This window comes from Podarcis muralis, chromosome 1 (genome assembly GCF_964188315.1).
Source record: "Podarcis muralis chromosome 1, rPodMur119.hap1.1, whole genome shotgun sequence".
Lineage (NCBI taxonomy): Eukaryota > Metazoa > Chordata > Lepidosauria > Squamata > Lacertidae > Podarcis > Podarcis muralis.
In genome coordinates this window covers 71,420,551-71,439,795 of record NC_135655.1, presented here as the reverse complement: position 1 = coordinate 71,439,795, position 19,245 = coordinate 71,420,551, and the positions used below count along the sequence as shown (strand labels likewise).

The 19,245-nt window shown below is 39.9% G+C and overlaps 1 protein-coding gene across 1 annotated transcript in view; it reads left to right on the top strand.

Moving 5' to 3' along the window:
* Positions 1 to 489: 489 nt before the first annotated feature.
* Positions 490 to 19,245, top strand: part of PIK3C2A (phosphatidylinositol-4-phosphate 3-kinase catalytic subunit type 2 alpha) — a 33,476-nt gene continuing 14,720 nt past the window's right edge. Inside the window, exons 1-17 of the mRNA XM_077930926.1 lie at positions 490 to 670; positions 1,432 to 1,552; positions 2,478 to 2,589; positions 5,128 to 5,207; positions 5,313 to 5,376; positions 6,291 to 6,434; positions 7,766 to 7,808; positions 7,891 to 8,101; positions 8,189 to 8,311; positions 9,173 to 9,340; positions 11,535 to 11,643; positions 13,187 to 13,329; positions 15,513 to 15,701; positions 16,332 to 16,425; positions 17,457 to 17,551; positions 18,360 to 18,540; positions 18,637 to 18,741. Of these exons, the coding sequence (XP_077787052.1) occupies positions 577 to 670; positions 1,432 to 1,552; positions 2,478 to 2,589; positions 5,128 to 5,207; positions 5,313 to 5,376; positions 6,291 to 6,434; positions 7,766 to 7,808; positions 7,891 to 8,101; positions 8,189 to 8,311; positions 9,173 to 9,340; positions 11,535 to 11,643; positions 13,187 to 13,329; positions 15,513 to 15,701; positions 16,332 to 16,425; positions 17,457 to 17,551; positions 18,360 to 18,540; positions 18,637 to 18,741 (2,076 nt within the window). The 5' untranslated portion in view covers positions 490 to 576. The remainder of the gene's footprint in view (positions 671 to 1,431; positions 1,553 to 2,477; positions 2,590 to 5,127; positions 5,208 to 5,312; positions 5,377 to 6,290; positions 6,435 to 7,765; positions 7,809 to 7,890; positions 8,102 to 8,188; positions 8,312 to 9,172; positions 9,341 to 11,534; positions 11,644 to 13,186; positions 13,330 to 15,512; positions 15,702 to 16,331; positions 16,426 to 17,456; positions 17,552 to 18,359; positions 18,541 to 18,636; positions 18,742 to 19,245) is intronic.

The window sequence follows — 19,245 nt, the reverse complement described above, 5'->3', positions numbered from 1 at the left end:
CTAGTTTGGAGGAAAAATGCATTTTTTTATAGTTATTAAAGCAGCAAAACACTAAGATTGATTTCTGAATTTTTACTGCATATTCGTCTGGCTGTAGGATGTTTTACCATTCCTCTATTCCTGAGCTATTACAATACTATGTAATGGAGAATTGGGGGAAAGGGGAACCTGAGATTTGTGCACTAGGAAATGTTGAATTCTGTGATTACATAATTTATTCCATGATGGGTAGATTTGCATCAACTTGTTCGCTTTTGAAATCTGATTCAGATGTATTTTGTATAGATTGGATATTTTGAGATTTTTAGGATAATGGAACATTAGGTTCCATGAGTACAAGGCCAATGACTTGTCTCATAGGGTGGAGGGAAACAAGTAAAACAGTTTTTAGGCAAATGAATTAACTGTGTGAATCTAACTCTGTTTACTATGAAATAAGTAACATTGTGAACTCCATGTAAGTGTACTTTATCTTCATCAGAGCAAGGAACTTACATACATATTGCTTACAGGTTGAGGACCAAGTTTCCCCATGACAATCTTGATACAAACTCAGGCTTTGTGCTGAGCCCAGTAATGTTGCAAAGAAACATCAGTGGAGAGAACTCAAGCATCAAGATTTCAATAGAAATTGAAGGTTTCCAACAGCCAGTGATATTTACATGTGATGGTATGGGTGTTTTCATTTTTTTATAAATGATGTTTCCATAGATCAAAAGATTACATCAAGATGAAAATTCCAAGAATTATATGCATCGTAAATTATTAGCACACAGGAGAATAGTCATTATTCTACAGTTTATGTTTTAGTTGGTTGTAAATATCAGTAGATAAGATTCCTCTTATCAAATGCGTCTGGTGTAATTATTAGGGAACCGTTAAATGGGCTGGGTTTGGGTTTTTGTTTTTACTAGAACTAGTTTAAGTGTTTCAAGTCTATTGGGCAGCCTGGTCAAATTTGCATGTCATGTCAGCCTTTTAAATAAGTCTGGGAATAAGCCATCTCCCGTGTGATAAAGTTGGCTATCTTGGGTTCTAAAGTAACATTTTATTATTTAGATTATCACCGCCACTCTCTTAAATAAAACAGTTTAAATTAAAGTATAATGAACAAATCATTTTCCTTGTAGTTGAAAACTTGCAGACATGTCATTGATCTTTTTATGGAGAACCCTCATAGAACTCACTGCATATTCTGGTATGGTTACCAGGTCACTCTAATAGTGACCACTCCCCTAATAAGTTACCTTGTACTGGATTTTATGTCTTTAAAGGACTTCTGCACTTAAATCAGCTGGAAATACAAATTATACTTCATATAAACGTCTATTAACTCATTTAAATTGGAGAAACCTCAAGAGTTAGTGCAGAATAAAATAGTACTTTCTTAACTATTGTCTTCTATGTTGTTGTTTTTTTGTCTTTAAATAGCAAGTTCTCCAGTTGAGCTTATAATAATGCAAGCACTTTGCTGGGTTCACGATGACTTGAATGATGTAGACATTGACAGTTATATCTTGAAGGTTTGTGGACAAGAAGAAGTTTTGCAGAAGTAAGCAGATACTTTCCCTCTCAATATTTAAGTGGGCTTAGGGTGCTTTCAGGGGGACGCGGGTGGCGCTGTGGGTAAAACCTCAGCGCCTAGGACTTGCCGATCGCATGGTCGGCGGTTCGAATCCCCGTGGCGGGGTGCGCTCCCGTTGCTCGGTCCCAGCGCCTGCCAACCTAGCAGTTCGAAAGCACTCCCGGGTGCAAGTAGATAAATAGGGACCGCTTACTAGCGGGAAGGTAAACGGCGTTTCCGTGTGCGGCTCTGGCTCGCCAGAGCAGCGATGTCACGCTGGCCACGTGACCCGGAAGTGTCTCCGGACAGCGCTGGCTCCCGGCCTATAGAGTGAGATGAGCGCACAATCCTAGAGTCTGTCAAGACTGGCCCGTACGGGCAGGGGTACCTTTACCTTTTTTTTAGGGTGCTTTCAGAAAGAGAATATTGCAAATAATGCAAATGTTTGTTAATTTACTGGATTTTCTGCAAAAAGAGTAAATCTGGATTAAATGCAGGCTCTCATTTTGATGATGATGTCATGTAGACACTGGGGGGTGGGGTGGACTTGTATGTATAGCCAAGAAGATTTTTTGCTGATTCCTCTTCCACTCTGCACCTAAAATCTGTTTGGGAGAGAGGGTCCTCCACCTCTCAAACAGATTTATTGGGTGGTTTTGAAGCCTGCTGTATCTCCCAGACTCATCACACAACTATGCAAAGCCATAGTTAACAAAGAAAAAGAGAAGAAGCAAGGGCAGTAGTGAGTGGGAGAAGAGGAAGGGAGTACATGTTGACTGCAAAGGCATGTTACGTCTGCATTGACCACAGTGTTGCCTTCCAGATTCCAGTCACTATTACTTTCCAGGAAAATCTTTTAGAAAACGTTTTGCAAATTTGAAATGGTAGGCAACCACATGCATTTCTTTTATAGTAAGCACGGTGTAGGAAGCCATGAATACATTCAGAACTGCCGAAAGTGGGACACGGATATTAAACTGCAGCTCTTGACCCGTAATGTTATATGCAGAGATTTGGCACGAACAGTAAGTACAAAGTGAACACACATTCTCAAAACAACCTGACTTTATTGATTTCATGTGTATTATTGAGGTTGTGCACATTCCTTGCTCTCTTCTTGTAGCTTGGAACTGAGGAAAAATATAACTTGTTTTCATTATAGTTATAAGTGAGGATTAAAAAAACATTGCAGCCTCTTAACTGTTCAGGAGCAGGGAGAAATAAATACTTGTTGCTGGTGATTTCATTTTATATATTCTGTAATATTTTGTCAGCACTTCCTTAAAGTGTTAAAAGAACTTGATAAAGCACTATAATTCCCCCCTCCCCTGTCATCTACACTGCATCAAGTATCTAATTTTCTTTTATAAGACAAGCCAGTCCAGATACATAGAATGTTAATATTAGTTTATTGCTGTTTTTAATTTTTTAAAAATGTCTTAAATGCCCATTTTAAACTGTTTTTACTTTACATTATATTGTTTTATGCTCTCTTTGTAAACCACTTTGAAGTTGTTGGTTTTTGTTTTTGTTTAGAAACAAGCGGTATTTAAAGCTTATGAAATAACGGAATGAACAAAAAAATTTTTAGCTTATTTCTTGAGTTAGGAAGGTTCTTTCCCATTGTTATAGTTAATAAAAATTAGTCCTACTGAAATATGCTGTAACGTATCAATAGATATTAACAGTGCTTAAAAAAAAAAAGTTTAGGGGTTTTGACTCAAGAAAATCACCATTTTATAGTTCAAATCAGGAAAAATAAATACAGTAAATGGACAAAAATACAAAGATTCACAAAATGTTTCGGGGTATGCGTACCCCTGCATACCCACTCAGAAAAAAACACACTGGATATTAATCCAGTTAAACAGCAGACATTTCTTCCGTCGGGATTCTTCTTTTGCAGATGATGGGTTCCAAATTTATCCAACATGTTAAAGATCAGAGCACAATTCTTACTTAGAATAGAGCTATTTTTTGTCACCCAGTTGTTAAATGGTATTGTTGCATGTGTCATAGTATACGGTTAGTGTAGGTCTTAGGAAAGTTTCTGTAAAATGATCTTCAGGTGTTACTTAACATTAAAACATCTTAGCCATATATATATAAAACAGCAAGTAGTCTTTGTTGGAGAAGTAAGATGCCCAGTGCTAGATGTTTTACACATCTTTTGGAACCGTCATAAATTAACAAAATTTTGGACTAACATTAAAGAAATTGAAATTATCACAGGACATACCGTGCCAAGGGACCCATTGAAGCTTCTTTTTGGTTGCCTATGGGCAGCAGGGAGATGATCCTTTACAGTGGTGCCTCGCAAGACGAAATTAATTCGTTCCGCGATTTTTTTCGTCTTGCGAAGCACGGTGTCAGAAAAGTTTTGGAAAAGCTTCAAAAATCACCAAAGTCTTTAAAAACCTCAAAAAAGGCTACCACACCGCATTCTATGAGTTGCTCCTCGAAGTCAAGTCGCAACTGTATTAATGGTGTTAAGAAAAAGGAAACAAACTTGCAAGACGTTTCCGTCTTGCGAAGCAAGCCCATAGGGAAAATCGTCTTGCGAAGCAGCTCAAAAAACAAAAAACCCTTTCGTCTTGCGAGTTTTCCGTTTTGCGAGGTACCACTGTATTAAGTGCAGCCCATATCACTGTTTTTATAACTGGAACAAAATCTGGCCTCCAAGTTTGGAGGACTAGCTGATTAGTTTGAGATATAGCTTGCATGGTTAAATTGACCAATATGATTCAGTTCAAAAAGGGTAGGCACAACTATGATTGTTTTGTTGAAAAATGGATTCTTCATCATCTGTGACAAGGCACAAATAAACTTAAATCCGTATGCTTTTTTCGATTCTCTAAGATCTTTATTTACTACGTTAAACATAACCAACTTTTCCTCTCCTTTTTTGCTGTTTTGTTCTGTTTGTACATTGTTTTAAAAAAACAAAGAAAATAAAGCAACCTTAGAACAGCAGTCATCACAATGAATAGGGCTGAAAGCAAAAAATGCAGGAAATTCCTGTGCACATATAAACGTTTTGTACATATTATGGAGCTCTTTAGCACCTGGCCTGGGGCTTTTTAAAGTATTTGTAGAGGTGAAATAGGTTCATTGGAGAGCTTAAGGGCTAACAGTGCAATCCTTTTCATGTCTGCCCCAAAGCAAGCCCCACTGAGTTCAATTAAACTTACGTATTCCTAGGTCAGTTTTGGCTTACCGCCTAAAACATTAGTTAACCTGAAATGGATTTTACAGTAAAAAAAAGTGAGTTGGCTTTCAAAATTCCTATTTGGTTCACTGCTTCATGGTGAATAGTTAATAGAATTTGGAGAGTAAAAATATTGGTACAAGTTTATAGACATTGTCACAAACCCTTAACTAAAGTATTTGAAGGTAGATATTTGTGCACTTTATTCTTTAAAGGAAGAGTGGGGGGAAGCCAAAAATCTCATTTGCTAAACTCCAGACAAATTGCTGTCCATGTTTATATTACTTTTTAGAGTTCCTTTAGAAGAAACATGGAGTTATAGCCTTCAAATAACTTGTATATCTCTCATTTTTAGGAAGATGATGACAGTACACCTGTAGATTTGACGAAGCATCTTTATCATGTAGAAAAGCTTTTCAGAGAAAGCATTCAAAGGTAACCACTGTCATAACATCCTTTGTATTGAAATGAATTACCTCCAAGTTGTCAGTATATTTCTTTTACAAATGCATATAGTAATATAATCATTGTTCGTTTCAGTCAGTCTCTTGAAGAGCTGTTGGAAGCTTATCATAATCAAGTCGATAAACTACTTAAGAATGAGGTAAGCATTATCTCTTGCTGCACTAAACTTACTTCTATGGTAATAAAAAATTTTCCTTCCAGTAGCACCTTAGAGACCAACTAAGTTTGTTATTGGTATGACCTTTCATGTGCATGCACACTTCTTCAGATACACTGAAACAGAAGTCACCAGACCCTTATATATAGTGAGAGGGTGGGGAGGGGTATTACTCAGAAGGGTGGTGAGAATGGGTGATTAGCTGATAGGTGTGGTAAACCTGTTGACGACTGTTAACGACTGCAATTGGTCTTACAGGAAAAAGCAAGGGGTGAGATGGCTAAAAATATTTTTTAGCGGATGGCACTGTGGTCTAAACCACAGAGCCTAGGGCTTGCCAAGCAGATGGTCAGTGGTTCGAATCCCCACAACGGGGTGAGCTCCTGTTGCTCGGTCCCTGCTCCTGCCAACCTAGCAGTTCAAAAGCACGTCAAAGTGCAAGTAGATAACTAGGTACCGTTCCGGCGGGAAGGTAAATGCCATTTCCATGTGCTGCTCTGGTTTGCCAGAAGTGGCTTAGTCATGCTGGCCACATCGCCCAGAAGCTCTACGCCAGCTCCCTCGGCCAGTAAAGTGAGATGAGCGCCGCAACCTCAGAGTCATCCGCGACTGGACCTAATGGTCAGGGGTCCCTTTACCTTTAATAGTAGTAGAACTGGACTATTGCAGCTTTCCCCAAATCTGCTAAGTCTCACCACCATGGTCCTTACTTCCCCACGTCCACATTCCTCCACATTAAAAACAAATAATGGTGCTCATGTGTATTTTTCAGAGTACAAATGAGAATCCATATAGATCTTTATAAGGGGCTATACACCCTTTGCTGTGAGTCTTGTGTTCGTACCCACACAATTGGACTCCTAATTCAGGACTCTGTCATGTGCTTTTCTCACCAGAACCAGACTAAAGCTGTAGATCATATCATTAAATCTGTTCGGAAAATTTGCTATACATTGGATGGGGTAGAGACTCCTGCAATTACAACATCTGTAAAGAAGCTAAGAAGAGCAGTTAACCTTCCAAGGAGTGCGAGTCCTGAGGTAATTGGTTTGCTATGTTTTGTGCTGTGTACATGCTTTGTGAGATATAAGGAACATTTACTCCCATCCCTCGCATTACCTGCAGACACGTTGATAGGGCAAATTTGGGAAAGACAGGTTTTTGTTTCACTAGCCAAGAAGCATGGCGTGAGGTAAATGGAAAATGTTTCTTCTTTATACTTTTGAGGAGGGGGGAGGAAAACTATTTGTTTTGGAGCATGGTGAATTTTGTCCTTTGAAGAGGCTTGGGGCAGTGATAGTGATGACGTTCCTCCTCCCACATCCAATTCTGTACTTTTACAGTGGAGGGTAAAAAGGCAGAGGGAACTGTGGCATTTACAGTAGGTGACAAGAAACCCATATTTTGCCTCTACAGAAGTAAAGAAAGAAGGAACTATTATGAAGTTTTCATAGGATAGTTTTAACAATCGGTTGGATACCTGAATACTGTATTTTTTGCGCCATAAGACACACTTTTTTCCTCTTAAAAACTAAGGGGAAATGTCTGTGTGTCTTATGGAGCGAATGTGTGGTCCCTGGGGTTGGGGGATTGGGGAAACCCGGGCTTCCCCCGCCAGCCTCGACAAGCTTTGGGAGCAGCGGGAAGGCTGCGCGCAGCCTGTCCGCTTCTCCCTGAGCTGCTCTTTGGGGCTGGGGGGGGGGGGACTCGGGCTTCCCCTGCCAGCCCTGGGAGCAGCGGGCAGACTGCGCGCAGATGCCCCGCACTCCTGAGCAGCTCTGGGGTAGCCCGCGAAACCTCCGCAGGGCTGCGGGATGAAGGCTCCCCGCTGCCCTGCAGAGGCTTCGCGGGCTACCCCAGAAGCCAGAACAGCTAGAGAGAGCGCTGCGCAGTGCTCCCTCTAGCTGTTTTAGCTTCTGCCTTAGCAGCACAATGCCTCCGCAGGGCAGCGGGGAGCCTTCATCCCTGGCTTTTGCGGGAGGTGGGGAAAGGGACAGAGCGCAGCTCTCTCACTTCCCCCACCTCCCGCAAAAGTGCCCAAGAGCCGCGCTCCCTTTAAAGAGCCGCGTGGAGTGTGTGTGTGGCTCTTGGGGGGCTTCCTCCTCGGGGAAAAGTCTGCAAGCACTGCACACACGCTCCACGTAGCTCGTGAAAGGGAGCGCTGAGCAGAGCCTGGGATGCATACAGGCTCTGCTCAGCACTCCCTTTAAATAATATTTTTTTTCTTGAATTCCCCCTCTAAAAACTAGGTGCGCCTTATGGTCAGGTGTGCCTTATGGAGTGAAAAATATGGTAACTTTCATTTATAGTATAGCGTAACCAAGGGTTTTCACATATGTGAGGTTTGTGTTTTCCATATATTATTGCACAGGTGTCTTTAACATCTTCTGATGAGACTAGCAAGAATGCAGTTGGTAAGTACAAAACTTGAATCTAATTTTGTCTTTAATGTTTGTTTTAATGGTTACCTTCCTAAAGCAAAATGTTTTATTTTAGGTGCCTTGCAACTTGAAAACCCTCTGCAAATGAGCATAGATCAGCTGACCTCAGCAGTATATGCTCTTCTTCAACTCCACTTGAACTCGTGCAGCAGTCCCTTAAACACTCCAAAGATTCAGAAAAGCACTAAAGAAGCATGGACTGCCACAGAGCACCTCCAGTTCACAATATTTGCAGCTCACGGAATCCTTAGTAGCTGGGTCTCTGTGTGAGTAACTAAACCAAAACGCACCTTTTACTCCAGTGCGTTTACACAATGTTTTGATTCATCATAATGTTTGTCTCCCTTTTACAGTTATGAAAAATACTATTTGGTTTGTTCTCTTACCCACAATGGAAGGGATCTTTTCAAACCTGTGCAGTCCAAGAAGGTTGGCACTTATAAGAATTTCTTCTATTTGATTAAATGGGATGAATTGTAAGTGGTGATTTTTTATTTATCTGACTCATAAAATTATTATGGTTTCTCTGAGCAGTAACTATCACATCCCCTGAGATTGTTAATTAATGCTACTGATTCCGTCAGACCACATAGTTAACAATGTCTTTCATTTTCTATGCTCTGTCAGTGCATGAAATTCTGAATAGTTTACCAGGTCCTTCAGTATAATTTGCATAGAACCTCCCAACTTTTCAAGATAGAAATAACTAAAAATAAAATTGGTGTTGTTCTACTGTTCAGTTATTAATGTATTTAGCTGGTGAAGAAAACAAGGAAGGAAGCTTGCAAGCCCAGGTCCCATCCCCAGTATTGTCTTGGGCATCAAGCTGCTTCCCACAAAATGGAAATTCCTATAAAAGAACTGGGAATTTCCTCATGTAGGAAACCATAAGGAATCCTGTGTGAAGCTGATGGCATATGAGACAAGTGCATACAACCAAGTAGGCATGTGCTTTCTCCCAGATGACAAACAATTTCTTACACAAAAGTGATGGATGTTGGAAATAGCCATCACCATATTAAAAGCATGGCTTTACAAAAGTCAGTTGATTATTCCTGTTCCATTTCTCATCATGCTTCTAATGACTCCGTTTCTTTGTCACCAATGTTTATAAATATTGCATGAAATATTTTGTCCATGTAAGAGGGGTTTCTGTTAAAGTATAGTAAGGGTTATAGAGATTGAAATAGTGCATTTGTCTACGTTTAGTTGGCAATGTAAAATAAAGCACTGTTTTAGCAATGGGGGAACTACGTATTGATCTTCTTGAACATATGATATATCTTTAAAGCATAGTAGTCAGTAATTCCTAACGATTCTATTTTCTTATTTTACAGAATAATTTTTCCTATACAGATCTCTCAGTTGCCATTAGAATCCATCTTATGTCTTACCCTCTTTGGAATATTAAATCAAAATGGTGGTAGTTCACCAGATTCCAATAAACAGAGAAAAGGCCCTGAAATGTTGGGTCAAGTTTCCTTACCTCTTTTTGATTTTAGACGGTGAGTATTCAAAATGTCTTCTGTGGCAAATAGTATAGTTTTGTTAGAGGAAGGTTACAAATTTTAATCCAAAGAAAATAGAGTTGAACCTTAAAAAATGGAAAGAGAAATGCATTATATAGGGGGATGGGCTCTAGATAACGGCCACCTCCTATTTTGAATAATATATTTTAAATATGTTTATTCTTTCGAGGGGTGGAGTGATAGGCTGGCTCCATGTTAAGGATTGTGATACTTTTGAATACTGAGTGGTGTTGACTACAGTCCTGCATATGGACTTCTTAAATCCCTAATTCATAAGATTTCAGCTATTAAGGTTTTATCACCCTAGAAATTCCACTACTTGTATGAAATTCTCTAGGTTCCCAGTACATTGTCCAGCCAAATGTAGTTGGAAAGCAGTTCCCATCATCCTTGACCATTGGCCATGGTGGTTAAGGTTAATAGGTGTTGCGGCCCTCCAGATGTTGTTGGTACTACATGTTAGCAACCCCAGAGTGAACTTAAGGAATACTGCAGGTACAGCCTTTTTTCAAGTGGGCATTAGAACACAGTCAAGTGGGTTGTCATCCTCCACTTTCTAGGTAAAGGTAAAGGTACCCCTGCCCGTACGGGCCAGTCTTGACAGACTCTAGGGTTGTGCGCTCATCTCACTCTAGAGGCCAGGAGCCGGCGCCGTCCGCAGACACTTCCGGGTCACGTGGCCAGTGTGACATCGCTGCTCTGGCGAGCCTGAGCAGCACACGGAACGCCGTTTACCTTCCCGCTGTAAAGCGGTACCTATTTATCTACTTGCACTTTAAGGGTGCTTTCGGACTGCTAGGTGGGCTGGAGCTGGGACCGAAAGACGGGAGCTCACCCCGCCGCGGGGATTCGAACCGCCGACCATACAATCGGCAAGTCCTAGGCACTGTGGTTTTACCCACAGCGCCACCCGCGTCCATCCTCCACTTTCTAGAAGGCAGGAAAAAACATTACCACTTCAAAATAACCTGTAGATTACTCCTGTCTTGGAGTGGCAGTTTGTTTTTCCAGCCTTGTTTGAAGCAGACCTGATTTTCTGGTGCTCTTCTGGCCCAGTCTTTTCTGGCTCATTGTGTGTGCGATCTGTGATATTCTGAGTGTAGTGAGTGATTCTCTGTTGTTGTCCCCCCACCCCACCCCACCTCCTGAGGCCTTTTCCTCAGCATTTGTGTCTTTCATTCTGAGCCATTTCCCCCTCAGCATCTGTCTTTCTTTGTTTTTCCATTAATTGTACAGTTGATTCTTCTCTCTCTTCCAATTAATTCTTGCCTTTGTCACCAAATTGTACAATTGACTATCTGTTGCCTTAACCCCAAGTTGGGGGCTTCCTTACTTATTTATTGTATTTTTCTTACCTGGGTTCAGCCTTCAATTCCTTCCTTTAATTATCCCTCCTGAATTAAATCAGTTTTACTCTTGAATGTGTGCATGAGGCAGCAGAATTGTCACTGTGAGCATCCTATGGTCTTCTCTAGGGTAGCTGTCCTGACGGATGGGCGACATCAACAATTCCACTCTAAGATGTAGATTGCCTTCATAAAACATCTCTCAACTTCTTTAAGGTTGCTGTGTTTGTGGCAGATGCATCTGTGGACATGGCCCATTTGTGTCTCATGCTATGGCAGCGGAAATAGTAGCAAGAAGCATTGTGTGAGGAAACTAATCCCAACTAGACTGATCTTAGCAACAGATTATTTTGATGGCAGGGAGCTTGTGGGAGATGACAATTCATTAGGTGACATTCTTATAGAGATGGATAAAAAAAAGGCAGTGCCATAAGAGGGAGGATAAGTCTCCTTTTTGGTGCTTCCATCCTTGTCAGACTTTTCATGCCTCCTGTTTTGCTTGCAGAGGTCATGAATTTTGATCTAATAGGCTACTAAAGATTTCAATCCAGAGGTCCACAGTGCTCAGGACTTCTGAAAATTATCTTTATAAGCATATGGAAAATTATCTTTATAAGTTTGCTGATGCTGAAGTATATGAATCAGGTCTGAGATGTTTCTATGAACAAAACTTGTTTTTTCTTCCTAGTAATAACTGCTTAAGTTGGCTCCTTATTTGATTTAACAAGCAAATTCTGTCCTCACATTCCAACTGCTATCATTTTGTAACTGATAGTTCTTTCTCTGCACAGAGCACTAAATTCTTCTTGGTTTTGTGTCCGTAGAATGTTGACTTGTGGAACAAAACTTTTACACCTTTGGACACCTCCCACAAACCTTGTCCCTGGAGCGGTCCATAAAAAAGGAAATTTAATGGAAAGAATAGTATTGCAGGTAATGCTAGTTCCCTCTTAATTGCTTTTAAAAGCTTTTATACCCTATGCAGAATTATTTGAGTAGTAATAAATGATCCCTTCACAATCTCATCTTCTTTAATCCACAATGAAAATTTGAGTGCTGTATCTCATCATTACTTGGACTCATTTTGCAAAACCGTGAGAGGATATATCTGCCCTTTTTCTGCTTTAGCCTTTTTGTATATGGCCGTGCAGTCCATGCACATACAAAAGAGTAAAATAACTGCAGAGTGATGAAGAAATATGAAAACTTCTGTGACATAGTTTGCCTGTGAGGGTTTAGACTTAAAGGTCTCTCTCTGAGGGATTTGCACATTACAAGTTCTTATACACACAACCCTTTATTTTTTGTGCAAGGGTGAGTGTTTAATGCAGTTTAACAGACCATTTTATCGTCCTGATAAGCATGCTGGGAAATGATTGCAAGGATCACTTTCTCAGTATGCTGTAACTGCGAAAATATACATATATCCTTGTGCTTGAGTATGGACCTTTGCATCCAAAAGTGTGATGCATGATGTCTGGCCTATACATACAATGTAATGAGATGGTGTAGTAGAGGCAGACTGTAGTACTTCAAACTGCTGGCAGCCATAATACTTTTGAATGTGCCCCTATGTAAAAACAAAAACAAAAAACAACAGAAAGTTAGAACCTCTCTTCTTAGTACTTCAGTTACTTGTAATAACTTCTAGGGAACATTTTAAAATGGGCTTCTCCACTTGTAGCTTCATTTGGTCGATTTTGCATTCTAAGGTCCACTTTGCACATCACAGTAAAGCTATTTTTAATTGTCTGGGCACATAACAACAATCCTGGCCTGACTGCACCGGCTGCCAATTAGTTTCCAGGCCTAATTCAAAGTGCTGGTTTTGGCCTACAGAGCCTTATGCAGCTCAGGACCACAATACCTCAAGGATTGTCTCTTCCCATATAAACTGATCCAGACCCTGCCGTCATCATCTGAGGCCTTTTTTCATGGTCTCCCTCCTTGGGAGGTCTGGAGGGTGGCAATATGAGAATAGGATAATTCAGTGGTGGCTGTCACTTGTTGAATGCTCTCCTCAGGGAGGCCTGCCTGGTGCCATCATTACATAGATTTAGGCACTAGGCATTTCTTTTTACCAGGCCTTTGGCTCTTAATTATCTGTGGTGTCCTTGAGTGGGTGGGGCATTTTAATCCAGTGTTTTAAAAATAGTTTGTCTTTGAGATCCCCCCCATGCCAATTTTAATGTATATATTTGTTTATATATTGTAAGTCACATTTTGCAATGACAAACGTCATATGGAAACTTTATTATTATATACTATATGTATTATTTGTGAGAACACTTCACACTAAATGTTCCTTTTGATATTTATGGTCTGTGGCTTTGATGTTTTGTTACTTTATTGTGAGGGGAAAGAGGACAAAAAGTGGGTGCTGGAAATGAGGTCATAATTAGGATGTAGAAGAAGTTCTCTGAGTTGCCACGTCATAGTTTGCGTCAATAATAAGTTTACTTTTTAAATTTTTCAGATTGATTTCCCTTCCTTATCATTTGATATTGTATACAAAATTCCTCAAGCTGCAAACAGTACCACATGTCATTCCATAGAAACATTGGAAAAAGATTCAAGAGAGCGTCTTCTTTCCATTCTTTCCAAGGAGGGTACACTTGGGTATGTTGCATTGCGTTAAGCGTGGTTAGTCATCATGGTGCCCTCCAAATGTTTTGGACTTCATATCTCATCAGCTTCAGTTAGTACGGCCAATATTCAGAGATTATGGGAGTTTTAATCCACAATACATGAAGGACTTCACTTTGGTTATCCTTAATATTAAGAGTAGTGGTTTGCCTTTCTACATAATTATCCTACAGTCACCTTTTAATTTAATATACATGATCAAAATGTTGCACTTTATTAGGATGTTGAGTTTCTCTGTCTTCCAGTTTACAAGTCCTGACAAAATTATCTTCACGTAGATGTAGATGCAGAACAATACTGTATTTACACACATTTGAATCTCACGCCTAAAACTTTCTTCTTTTGTGTGCGAGACAACTTGAAACCTGACATTCTTTACAGAAAATACTCATCAGAATACCATAAAGCATGCTGCCCATCTGTACATTGCCATAGCTGGCAATCATCCCTGCATTTTTGTTTTTTATACAGCTTGTATTTTGACTGGATTTTTGGTCATCTGGGGAAATATTGTCTTTTTATCGTCCTGTTTGCATGAAATACCGTATTATTTGCTCTATAAGACTCACTTTTTCCCTCCTAAAAAGTAAGGGGAAATGTGTGTGCGTCTTAATGGAGCGAATGCAGGCTGCGCAGCTATCCCAGAAGCCAGAACAGCAAGAGGGATCGCTGCTTTCACTGCGCAGCGATCCCTCTTGCTGTTCTGGCTTCTGGGATTCAGAATATTTTTTCCCCTGTTTTCCTCCTCCAAAAACTAGGTGCGTTTTATGGTCTGGTACGTCTTATAGAGCGAAAAATACAGTAAGTGGCAAAAAGCTGGGAGATAGTGTTAGTGCCTCCCTAAAGCTCCTCCTTTTAATCTTTTTGAGTCTTCAGAACCTGTTGACTTTTAGTACCTCAGAATAATAGAAGGGTCATTCCATGTCAAATGATCCAGGGACTTTTACCTTGCAATTTCATATTGCTTTCATTTTCAGTTTCCTAAAAGTAATATAAGAGAAGCTACCTGATCTCAGTTTTTAATTTTTTATCTCACCCTGTTTTTGAATTATGAGCGTTTGAAATTTCAAAAAATTGGCAATTTTGGCCTTTCTGGACTACATAAAAACCTTAAAATCTCAGCCCAGGACTGAAACCCACCCTACCCCCAATGTCAAGGCCAGGGCTTGGGCAAAGCCCACTTAAGCAGTTTCCAAAGTTCTGTTGGGAGCCTTTGAAATGCTTCACAGAGTAGGGTGCAAAGGATGGCAATCCTGTTGGGGTGTGTGTGTGTTCCTGGTCTGGGTGCCCCCCCCCCATTCATTTCAAGACTTTTCTCCTTTGAGTTTGGGACTTCAAAGCAGCAAATCCCCTGACTTCATTTGTGACATCAGGTGATTGTCAAATTTCACCCGTGAGGCAGATCCTAGTAATGATACGGCCTTTGGAGTCAAAAGTGTTGCCAGGGACTGGAAAAAATGGAACCTCTGCTGCAGTGGATCTTATCTCTGACTAAACATAGGGATATAATAAGGTTTACTTGCTGACTTTTTATGGGGAATACAGTACTTTTTAGCGGTATATGGAGCAACCATTTTAATTTCATTTGTGGCAGAGTGTGGAAAGCAATGGTGCGTCAGCACTAAAGTCTCCTAGCATGAATTCAACTCAAAAGCCTTGCTTTACCATTCTGACTGTAGCAGCCTTTTTCCTGCTTGGGCCTTTTGCAACAGTAGAGTATAATACAGTGGTACCTCTGGTTGCGAACAGGATCCGTTCCAGAGGCCCATTCGCAACATGAAAAGAGCGCAACCCGCAGAGGTGTGTCTGCGCACGGGCGGGTCACGATTTGCTGCTTCTGTGCATGCGCTTGACGTCATTTTGCATATCTGTGCATGCGTGAGCGGCAAAACCCAGAAGTAACCCTTTCCGGTACTTCTGGGTCACCACGGGATGTAACCTGAAAGAACGTAACATGAAGCGGACGTAACCAGAGGTACCACTGTATTGTGTTCTGCATGTCCTAAACTTTGCGGCTGTTTTCTTCCCAAGGGGCATGCATTAATGACGGCTGTGATAATCATAAATATATTGTCATGAACTAATAAAAACGTTTTGTCTTTCTTTCTTTCTTTCTTTCTTTCTTTCTTTCTTTCTTTCTTTCTTTCTTTCTGTAGATTGTCTAGAAAGGATAAAGCATTTTTGTGGGAGAAGAGACATTATTGCCATACAGAGGCAAACAGCCTTCCAAAGATATTGGCCAGTGCACCAAACTGGGATATGACAAATCTGTCTGAAATATATTTGCTGCTTCAGCAGTGGCCTCCCTTACCTCCTCTGACTGCATTAGAATTGCTGGACTCCAAGTAAGTAACAAGTTCTGAACTATGTTGTGCTATTCTCTTCTTCAAGTGAGAAGTGCAAGTCACATTCATAATTCATTAACTTACTGTTTACAGCCACACAAATGTGTCCTTGGAGACTGCAGATGATTAAATGTGCATCTTGCAAGGCTTAGGGTTATAAATTGCTATTTTTTTTTTAGTAGGCTTGTAGCCTGATTACAGTGGTGCTGTGCCAGTACATAAGTGGGTTGAAACATGGTAGTCACCTCAGCAGAACATTACAGTGTTAATGTTGACATTGGAAGAATGTTACATAGTTTTGCAGGCAGATTCACAATTAGGAATATCCCTTATTGGTACAATCAAGTGTCTTTCCTGTTGTGTTATACTGTATGTACTGATTTAAAGAGTCACAGAATGACAGTGCATTCTGAGAAACATTTCAACAGTCCGCATAAGGAGGCGAGGCTGCAAATTCTCAAGACAATTTTCTTTGTTCCCTTGCAGATTATAGCACATTTTATATATACCGAGAACTGGTTTAGATTCTTCATTAATAAAAATAATTATTTATTCCAAAAACCACCAGGGAAGTATGCGCTTGTCAAAGTTAAACGAAACGCTGTTTGTTACAGATGTTATGCTTTGTAGCTTTGCAGATCAGGAAGTAAGAACAAGAGCTGTGCAGTGGATTGAGGCAATTAGTGATGATGAACTTGCTGACTTTCTTCCCCAGTTTGTGCAGGTGAGATGAATGACACATTTAAATATCTTGAAAGCGAGGGGGCAGGCAACTTGGCATTTACTAATTGCACACACAAAAATATGGATCATTTTGACGTTCTGAAAGTGTAGCATTTAGATACAGTGTTATTTAGTCCAATAAATTCAAACTATGGTTTGTAATTTACCTGGTGTGATTGGCAGTAGCTTTTAAAAGACAAACTGGACATCCCTCCTTTTTTTCCTAACCATTTCCATGCATTCCTGGTTGCTTTTGCTACCCCTCCTAATATAGACACCATCCTTCCTTCTTGGCAAGGGCCAGAGAGAAGGGAATACTGAAGGATTAATGCCAGGCAAGGCTGTGTGCATACAATACTGGAGAAATATTTCCAAGGCTGCAATGGAACTCAGTTCTTTGGTTCCTATCTAAAATGATGATAGTGAGCCTGCGCAAATGCTAAGATCATTTGAGACCATTTTCAGTGCCTTCTCCCCACAGCTTCTGAAATTAGGCAGGCAGTGAATGAAGAGAAGCCTTTTCCATCTGTGACACCCGACATGTGAAATGTCGAGGGAAGCTTTCCTGGTGCCTTTTTAATTTGCTTAGGCCCATCATATAATTAAAAGTGGTTAATTGTTGCTGATCACAGTTTTTATGGCGTATGCTAGTTGTTGATTGCCCATTTGCTTATGAGCCAGTATAAATTTTTATTTATACTTAAAATTCGTGTTTTGTAAGTAGTTCTATTTTTCATTGTTATGGGAGGTGTCAAACAAAAGGGCAGATATTCTAAATAAGTACATGTTTTCTGAATGGATAGTAATTTAATCTCTGCTGAATAGCTTTACATACCCAGGAATATGGTTATGGGAATAGTTTCCCCCTTAAAATATCTGTAAAACTACATGTGTCTGGTTGTAGTAAGCCACCTACAGTTGTGTTCATTGAGTATTACAACTATATTTTATACTAGTTCACTGTAGCCCCTCAAATAGACAGCTGCTTTAATAACTATGTTGGTTAAAACTTGATCTCTCTTATATATTTAGGCACTAAAATTTGAAACCTATCTGGACAACGCTCTAGTCAGATTCCTTTTGGCCCGAGCATTAGGAAATATTCGAATAGCACACTATTTATATTGGTAAGAATATCTACATTCTTTTTGTTCTAAGATTTTATATTCCCAGACTTTAGTTAGTCTGAGAATATAAAGTATATTATTATTATTATTATAGATCACAGTTCATTATAGTGTAGAAAAATACCTGCTGCCACCACTGCAAATATTTTTAATTACGTGTTCTGAAAAACCAGGAGTGTACTTACTTTATGATGCCCTGGGCTGCTTCTTTCTTTTCCAGCAGGCTAACTTATATTGTAAAGTACCACATTTTACATCAGCCTTTCTCATACTAGTGCAGTTAGTTCATCATTCTGTATCCTAAGCAAGATGATGCTTCATAATGAAAACCCACGTACAAAGGGTAACAAAACAATAACACCAATTTAACCTCAAATGTAATGTTCCACTGCAAATGTAGTGGAAGTAGCATGGCCCTGAACCCAGAGATGAAAAGTAGTTTATCTATAACAACACTTTCTCTAAAGTACCTTGATAGGAGTCTTCTGTAGAAGCTGAGAACCTTTTTCTGCAGTACTAGAGAGAGCATCTTAACTTTTAATTCTCATTTCCTTGCCCAATCCATGGCATGTTTACTCTGGTGTAATTCCCACTGCCTACACTGGAGCTTACTTCCTTGTATCTAGGATTGTAGCCTCTCTCCCTTCACACCTTTTATTGCATTGCTTGTGTTGTATGTATCAACTAATACTGTGTTCTGTGGCACTTTATAATCTAGTTACTGCAGCAGGAAATTTAGTAGCCTATGGAGGGTGTGCGCGTGTGCAGTTTGTGAAGAAAACTAATCTAATATTATGTAATATTTCAGGTTACTGAAGGATGCCTTGCATGATATCAAACATGGTATAAGGTATGAGCATATCCTTGGTGCCTTCCTTTCAGTCTGTGGCAAAGGATTGAGAGAAGAGCTGGAAAAGCAGACAAAATTGGTACAGATTCTGGGAACCGTGGCAGAAAAAGTAAAACAAGCAAGTGGATCTTCCAGACAGGTTTGTTACGTTAGGAATATATATTTGTATGTGTATTGCTAATTAAAATCACTTCTCATTCCAGGTAAATTTTAACCTTGTACTGTTCATTAACAGATTGTCTTACAAAGCGGAATGGAGCGTGTTCAGTCCATTTTCTTAAAAAACAAATGCCGTTTGCCTCTCAGTCCCAGCCTTGTAGCTAAAGAACTGAATGTCAAGGTATGGTGTGTCTCTATATTTCTAATCCAGTATAATATGTATTTATTCACATCTAGTAATACATGCAAGAATAACCAGCAGGAAAGAGCCAAACTATTTGGCGGGCATAGGCCAAATGACTTGAAACTGTAAATGATTAAAACCATTGTTGGATGAGACAAAAGGTCAATCAGTCCAGTTTCTAATATTAGCCAGACAAGTCTCTCTGGGAAGTTCACAGAATGGCATGAAGTCAAGCACTCCTCCCTTTATCTCCCTAGGATATGGCACTTGGAATCATGTTGCCTCTGTATATAGAAGTTCCAGTAATAACCAGAAGACAGAACCTAAAATTGGGAATTGTATGGGAATATTGTATGGGAATTTTCGGCACAGATTTTGAAAGTGCTAAAGAAAATAAGACCACCATAATTAGAAATACGCATACAGTGTTTGCATAATCTCATCTTGACTTCAGTGCTTTGTGAAATTTGTAGACAAATACAGTCATACCTTGGAAATTGA